The 7,522-nt window shown below is 71.5% G+C and overlaps 2 protein-coding genes across 2 annotated transcripts; one reads left to right on the plus strand and one right to left on the minus strand.

Moving 5' to 3' along the window:
- Positions 1 to 482: 482 nt before the first annotated feature.
- On the plus strand, positions 483 to 3,086 carry SUV39H1 (SUV39H1 histone lysine methyltransferase). The gene is given in 11 exon segments (XM_052779271.1): positions 483 to 544; positions 799 to 944; positions 1,221 to 1,333; positions 1,335 to 1,515; positions 1,517 to 1,879; positions 1,951 to 2,097; positions 2,540 to 2,669; positions 2,929 to 2,954; positions 2,956 to 2,982; positions 2,984 to 3,037; positions 3,039 to 3,086. Coding segments are annotated over 11 exon segments (1,239 nt in total). The 5' UTR covers positions 483 to 525; the 3' UTR covers positions 3,072 to 3,086.
- Positions 3,087 to 3,199: 113 nt separating this feature from the next.
- Positions 3,200 to 7,261, minus strand: WDR13 (WD repeat domain 13). Its single transcript, XM_052779272.1, is given in 17 exon segments — positions 3,200 to 3,238; positions 3,240 to 3,344; positions 3,346 to 3,386; positions 3,496 to 3,613; positions 3,616 to 3,634; positions 3,728 to 3,869; positions 3,971 to 4,106; positions 4,108 to 4,125; positions 4,127 to 4,153; positions 4,388 to 4,570; positions 4,573 to 4,608; positions 4,610 to 4,698; positions 4,795 to 4,922; positions 5,016 to 5,110; positions 6,372 to 6,615; positions 6,967 to 7,037; positions 7,130 to 7,261. Coding segments are annotated over 16 exon segments (1,461 nt in total). The 5' UTR covers positions 7,008 to 7,037; positions 7,130 to 7,261.
- Positions 7,262 to 7,522: the final 261 nt, after the last annotated feature.

The following is a 7,522-nucleotide window of genomic DNA, read 5'->3' on the forward strand; positions in this document are numbered from 1 at the left end:
AAATTCGCCCCCCCCCCCCCAGCCCCCCTCCTGCCCCCAGCAGACGCCGAATAAAGCCATTTGAGACGGGAGCGTCCGCGCTGATTAATTACCGTTTTTAACGATTAATGAGCTATTAATGAGTCGGGGAGCTGCGGCGCGGCTCTGAGGGGAGGAAGCCGGGGAGGGCGAGGCCGGCGGGAGCGGTTCACCCCGGGGTGAAGGGGGAGCAGGACCCGCAACGTGAGCGAGGTCGGAGCGGCGGAGGAAATGGGTGAAAATCGGCTCTTTTCGGGGGGTGAACGGCCGACGCGCGGGGGCTGCCGGGAGCATGCAAATGAGGCGGCGCCACCGCCAATGGGAAGCGGGGCCGGGGGGGCGGGGAAGGGGGAGGAGGATACGCCCCCGCGCCGCGCGCTGCTCGCCGGGCGGAAGTGGCGAGAGCAAAAAAAAAAAAAAAAAAAAAAAAAAAAAAAAAAAAAGGAGGTGGGGGGAAGGAAAGGGAAGAGGAAAAAAAAAAAAAAAAAAAAAAAGGCAGCGCAGAAAATGGCGGAAAATTTAAAAGGTGCGCGCGGGCGGGCGGGGGGCGCCGGTTTAACGGCCGCGGGCGGGCGCGCGCCGCTTCCCGCCCTTTTCTGAGGGGGCGCGCGGCGACCGTTGGCGGCGGCGTGAGGGGGGATCCGGTTCGGTCCGGTTCACGCTGGGGCCTGGGCGCTGGGATAGCGGGGGGGGGGTCTGGGGGGGGTGCTGGGGTGGTCGGGGGAGGGGGGGGGGGGTGTCGTGTCCCCCCCCCCCGGTAACGACCCCGGTCCCGTCCAGGCTGCTCGGTCTGCTGCAAATCGTCGTGGTCGCGGCTGCAGGACCTGTGCCGGCTGGAGCGTGTGCGCTGCCCGGCGCTCGGCGTCACCCGCCGGAACCTGGGGGACTTCGAGGTGGAGTACCTCTGCGACTACAAGCGTGTGAGGGTGAGTGCTGGGGGACGGGGGGGGGGGGGCAGCCCCTCACGGGTCCCCTTTAATGTCCCCGGGACCCCCCCCCCCTCACCTTGGGAGGCCCCACAGGGTCGCTGGACACCCGGGGTCCCTTGTCACCCCGAGCGTCCCGTCGTCGTCGCCCCCCCCCCCCCCTTGACATGCCTGGGCTTCCCCTGGTGCCCCACAGGGTCACCAGAGCACCGGGGAACCCCCCCCCCCCGACCCAAAGAGGCCCCCCAAACATCCCCCCCCCCCCCCCCCCCGCAGGACGAGGAGTACTACCTGGTGAAGTGGCGGGGGTACCCCGAGGCCGCCAACACCTGGGAGCCCCGCAAGAACCTGCGGTGCCACGGGCTGCTGAAGCAGCTGCACCAGGACCTGGCTCGTGCCCCGGGGGGGGCCGGTCCGACCCGGTCCGCGGGGGCTGCCCGCCCGCGCCGCTTCCTACCTGGTGCAGAAAGCGGAGCAGCGGCGGGCCCTGCGGCGCTGGGAGCGGCTCCTCAACAGCACCCGCAGCCACCGGGGTCGCATCGCCGTGGAGAACGAGGTGGACTTGCACGGCCCCCCCCCGGGACTTCGTCTACATCAACGAGTACAAGGTGGGGGCCGGCATCAACCTGACGCCGGTGGCGGTGGGCTGCGAGTGCCGCGACTGCCTGGCGGAGGCGGCGGGCGGTTGTTGCCCCGGGGCGTCGCGCAACAAGTTCGCCTACAACGAGGCGGGGCAGGTGCGCATCCGGGCGGGGTTGCCCATCTACGAGTGCAACTCGCGGTGCCGCTGCGGCGCCGACTGCCCCAACCGCGTGGTGCAGAAGGGCATCCGCTACGACCTCTGCATCTTCCGCACCGGCAACGGCCGCGGCTGGGGCGTCCGCACCCTCGAGCGGATCCGCAAGAACAGCTTCGTCATGGAGTACGTGGGGGAGGTGAGAGCCCGCTGGGGCGGGGGTGGGCGCGGTGGGCGTGGGGTGGGTGTGATGTGGCGGCCCCGCCCCAGATCATCACGTCGGAGGAGGCGGAGCGCCGGGGGCAGGTGTACGACCGGCAGGGAGCCACGTACCTCTTCGACCTGGACTACGTGGAGGACGTCTACACCGTGGACGCTGCCCACTACGGCAACATCTCCCACTTCGTCAACCACAGCGTGAGTGGGTGGGGCCTCGCCGGGCGGGGGTGGGGTTTTGTCGGGAGGGGGCGGGGCCTGCCGGAGCACGGCCGGCTGTGGGAACGTTTGCTTCAACGACAGCGTGGGGGGGGCGGAGCTTCACTGGCCCAGGGGGTGGGGTTTCGCCTGGGGGAGGGGCTCGCTGCAGCACCGCCCACTGTGGGAACACCAACTTTTGGGGGGTGAGGGGTGGGGCTTGCTGCAGCACCGCCCACTGCGGGGAGCCCCTCCCCCTTCACGGGGAGGGGCTTATTGCCGGGCCACCTGCTATGCCCGTCGGTGTGGGCGGGGCCTCCCCCCCTCAGGGCGCCGCCTACTCGAGTAGCACCTCCCAGCCTGTTGCTCCCGGGGGTGGGGCTTGCCGGGGACACGCCCCACCACCGTAGCCACACCCACCCCACGGGGTCTTGTCCCACGGCAGTGCGACCCCAACCTGCAGGTGTACAACGTCTTCATCGAGAACCTGGACGAGCGGCTGCCGCGCATCGCCCTCTTCGCCACCCGCCCCATCCGCGCCGGCGAGGAGCTCACCTTCGACTACAACATGCACGGTACCGGCCCCTGCCCCACGGCTCCGCGTCCCCTGCCCCACGGCTCCGCGTCCCCCTGCCCCACGGCTCCGCGTCCCCTGCCCCACGCAGGACAGCCCCGCTGCTGGGCAGTACGGGGCGCGGGTTGTACAACCGCCACGGGGTACGTGGGGGAGGCTCCGTCCTCGCAGCACTGGGCGGGGCGGGGGGGGGGGGGGGGGAAGGCGGGGGTGCCAGCACACCGCCCCCCCCCCCTCACCCCCCGTTCCCCGCCTCCCAGTGGACCCAGTGGACGCAGAGAGCACCCCGCATGGACTCCAACTTCGGACTGGCGGGGGGGGGGCCTGGGGGGCTCCCCCCGGGCCCGGGGCCGCATCGAATGCAAGTGCGGGGGCCGCCGCCTGCCGCAAGTACCTCTTCTGAGCCACGCGGCGCCGGGTGCAAACACACGCTTGTTGAACGCAGCGGGGGGTCCGTGCCATGCTGGGGGTGGGGGGGGGGACGACACACGCACGACGATGATGCGTGCGGGGCGGGGCAGGGGGGGGGAGTCAGGCGTGCTGGCGGCGCCAGACGATGACGGTGCCGGCGGGCGTCGCTGGAGGCCAGCAGGCTCTCGTCGCAGTTGAAGGCGACGGCCAGCACCGCCCCGCCGTGGCCTTGCAGCGTGTTGACGGTGGCCCGCGCCGCCCGCCCCCACGTCGAAGAAATGCACGCAGGCGTCCTCGCTGCCCGTCACTGCGGGGACAGGGATGGGGGGGGGGCGCGGGCGGAATCAGTCCTCCCTCCGGGCAAGCCCACCCCCCCCCCCCCCCCCCCCGTTACCCCTACAGCCCCCCCCCTCCACGTACCCACGCAGAGCGCCTTGCCGGAACGACATGAGGGGGGCAGAAACAGCTGCGCAGGGGTTGCTCCCGGTGCCGCGTGGGGAAGCTGCGCCGCAGCCCGCAGCCCCGGCGCCCCTGAGCCCCTCCTCCTCCACCACCCTGTGGGGGGGGGGGGACAGAAGGGGATGAGCCCTACGGTCACCCCCAGGCGCCCCCCCCCCCCCCGTGTGTCCCCCCCCCACGTCCCCGTACCGGAAAAGCAGCAGGCGGTCGGGGCAGGCGTTGACCAGCAGGGAAGGGTCGGGCGCCTCGCGGCTGGCCCAGGCTCGCGCCGAGAGCGAGGTGATGGAGCCGCCCGCCTGCACCACCACCCGCGAGGCCTTCGTTAGCCGTCCTGGGGGGGGGGGGGGACACACACAACGACACGCGAGGCGGGGGTCAGCACCCGCGTCGCCTCCTGGCACCCTGCTACCCCCCCCACCCCCCTTTCCGTACCGGTGCCGGGATCGCAGAGGAAAGAGGAGACGGAGCCGCGGTCGTCGCCGGCCCAAAGGACGCGGCCGGGGGAATCGAAACAGAGCGCCAGCACCCGGCCGGGCAGCCGCCCCGCCCCGCCCCGCGCCGCTTTCCCCCGTCGAGATGTTCACCACCCCGCACCATGTGCCGGGCGCTGCCCACCTGGGGGGGGGGACAGACAGCGGGGAGGGTGGGACACCCCCCCCCCCGCGCCCTCCCACCCCTCGAGGAGGTCACCGGGGGGCTGCCGCGTCGGAGGGGGACGCGCACGGCGTAGGGAGCGTCAGCGACCGCAGCGAGGCGGTTGTTGAGCGCCCCTGGAAAAACAAGGGGGGGACCCCAAGGGACGGAGGGGGGGTTCGTGGCGGGGGGGGGGGGGGGGGGGGCACGACTGACCACGGTGAGGTTGTTGTTGAGCGGCTGGAAGGCGCAGCAGAGCAGGGCAGCGCCGTCGGGGTCGGGCACGCGGCGGATGCAGCGCCCGTCGGCGGGGGCCCAGAGCCGCAGGGTGCCGTCCAGGGAGGCCGAGACCAGGACGTCGTTGGAGAGGGACCAGGCGAAATCGGCCACGCCGCCCCCCCGTGGCCCCGCAGCACCCGCAGCACCGCCGGCGGCCCCCGGCGCCAGCCGGCAAACCGAAATGGTGCCGTCCAGCGAGCAGCAGGCCAGCAGGTGCCGGTCGTCGTGTGCGAACTGCACCTTCGGCACTGCCCGGTCACGAGCGACCGTCAGTGCTGCGGCGAGCCGGCACCGTACCCCGGGGAGGGGGGGGGAAACCCACCCCCCAGCCCTCCCCCGGTTACCGGCGCTGTCGGTGTGCTGGTCGAAGACGTGGTAGACGCCGGCAAAGGCGTAGTTCTCGCTCAGCGTCGTGTCCCCGGCCATGGCGCGGCTCGCCTCTGCCAGTGGCGTCGGTACCACTCCGGGGGGGCTGCGGACCGAGGCGTTGCGGGTGTCAGCGCCCTGATTCCCCCCCCCCCACCCCCAGCACCCGCTGACCCCCGGGGGATCCGGGAGCGCTCACCGCTCGTCGGTGGTCCCGCGGGGGACCCCGGGGTGGGAGCCACGGCTGAGGGAGCGCCGGTGTCCCCGGGCCACCCGCGGGTCCTCCTCGAAGTCCTGGCAGAAAGACATGGCCGTGGGGTCCCTGCACCCCGCTGGGTCGCAGGGATCCCAGAGGGGCACCGGGACCCCCACAGCCCCCCCTGAAACAGGGGCTGAAGCCCTGAGGATGCCTGCTGAGACCCCCCCAGACCCTGCAAAATGGGTGCTGGGGCCCCAGAGCACCCCCAAAAGGGGTGCTGCAGCCCCAGAATGGGTGCTGAGGCCCCAGAATGGGTGCTGAGGCCCCAGAGCACTCCCAAAACGGGTGCTGCAGCCCCAGAGCACCCCCAAAACGGGTTCTGAGGCCCCAAAATGGGTGCTGGGGCCCCAGAGCACCCCCAAAACAGGTGCTGCGGCCCCCAAATGGGTGCTGAGGCCCCAGAGCACTCCCAAAATGGGTTCTGAGGCCCCAGAGCACCCCCAAAACAGGTGCTGTGGCCCCAAAACGGGTGCTGGGGCCCCCAGAGCACCCCCAAAATGGGTGCTGTGGCCCCAGAGCACCCCCAAAATGGGTGCTGTGGCCCCAGAGCACCCCCAAAACGGGTGCTGTGGCCCCAAAACGGGTGCTGGGGCCCCCAGAGCACCCCCAAAACGGGTGCTGCGGCCCCAAAACGGGTGCTGAGGCCCCAGAGCACTCCCAAAATGGGTGCTGCGGCCCCAAAATGGGTGCTGGGGCCCCAGAGCACCCCCAAAAGGGGTGCTGCAGCCCCAAAACGGGTGCTGAGGCCCCAGAGCACTCCCAAAATGGGTTCTGAGGCCCCAGAGCACCCCCAAAACGGGTTCTGAGGCCCCAAAACAGGTGCTGGGTCCCCAGAGCACCCCCAAAACAGATGCTGCAGCCCCAAAAACGGGTGCTGAGGCCCCAGAGCACTCCCAAAAACGGGTGCTGGGGCCCCAGAGCACCCCCAAAACGGGTTCTGAGGCCCCAAAATGGGTGCTGGGCCCCCAGAGCACCCCCAAAACGGGTGCTGCAGCCCCAGAACGGGTGCTGAGGCCCCAGAGCACTCCCAAAAGGGGTTCTGAGGCCCCAGAGCACCCCCAAAACGGGTTCTGAGGCCCCAAAACAGGTGCTGGGTCCCCAGAGCACCCCCAAAAGGGGTGCTGCAGCCCCAAAACGGGTGCTGGGGCCCCAGAGCACCCCCAAAACGGGTTCTGAGGCCCCAAAACGGGTGCTGGGGCCCCCCAGGAGGGATGCCACGACCCCACAGCCCCCTGGGAAGGGCTCGCAGCCTCGCCTCCCCCCCCCCCCCCCCCGTCCCCCTCCTGCGGCCGTTACCTCCATGCGGTCGAGGGTGGTGCGGCTGGCACGAAGGGCGCTGCTACTGTGTGCCCGGCAGCTGCTCTGCTCGGAGAGGGCCCCGTAGCGCTGGGCCAGCAGCCGGGTGCGTATCCGCAGGTACCAGCGCCGGGTGCCACCTTCCAGCGTCCCTCCCTGCGCTTGCTCCCGCAGCAGCTGGCTGCGCCGCCGCACGTACTGCGTCCGGAACTGGGGCCAGCGGGGCGTGCGGTAGGCTGCGTACCTGAGGACACGGTGATGGCGGTGATGATGGTGGTGATGGTGCCCTCACGCCTGTGGCAGCTGGCACCGTGGCGTGGGGGGGGGGGGTGTAGGTGCACGGATGTGTGGGGGCACAGGTATCGGGATCTGCCCCCCCCAAAAGGGACCAGGCACCGGGATCTGCCCACCCACCCCACCCCAAGGAACCTCGGCATCAGGGTGTCCTCCCTGACAAGGACCCAAGTGCCCGGGTCGCGTCCCCCGTCCCCCCCCCAAAAGGGACCAGGCGTCAGATCGTTCCCCCCCGCCACACCTCTCCCGGGGGTGCCCCCTCCCGCGAAGGGACGAGGCGACAGGGCTCCCCCCGGCTCACCTGGCATCCACGGCGAGTACCTGCTGCCAGACGGCGGCCATGGCGGCGGCAGCGGCCGCCCCGGGGGGGCCCTGAGGGGAAGGAGGAGGGGAAGGGGAGCGGGGGTGAAGCCGACGCCGGGCTCGGGGGCCCGGAGATCGATGCGGGAACCGAACGGCGGTACCTGTCCGTCCCGCTCCACCTCCGTCTACCCGCCGGCTCCCCGGCAGGGTCGGGGACGGGGCGGGACGGTCGGTACCGGCCGCCTTCTCCCCGCCCTTCCCAAAATGGCGGCCACCTCCCCACGCCAAAATGGCGCCGGGCGTCGCCTTGGTGACGGCCGCGCCGTGGTGGGCGGGGCCCCCCGCCGCCGTGGTGGGCGGGGGCCCCCAGCGGGAATGGGTAGCAAAAGGGGGCGGGGCGCGCCCCTGCTCCTCTATGGTGCACCCACCTTCCTAGCTCGCCCCCCCATGCCGGCCCTTCTGCCCGGCGCCTCTCGCCTTGCCCCGGGTCTTTTGACGGCAGCGCCCCCCCCCCCCCCCTCCCCTTCTAATTTACGACAGCGCGTGCGCGTACG

Source organism: Harpia harpyja, assembly GCF_026419915.1.
Source record: "Harpia harpyja isolate bHarHar1 chromosome 26 unlocalized genomic scaffold, bHarHar1 primary haplotype SUPER_26_unloc_2, whole genome shotgun sequence".
NCBI lineage: Eukaryota > Metazoa > Chordata > Aves > Accipitriformes > Accipitridae > Harpia > Harpia harpyja.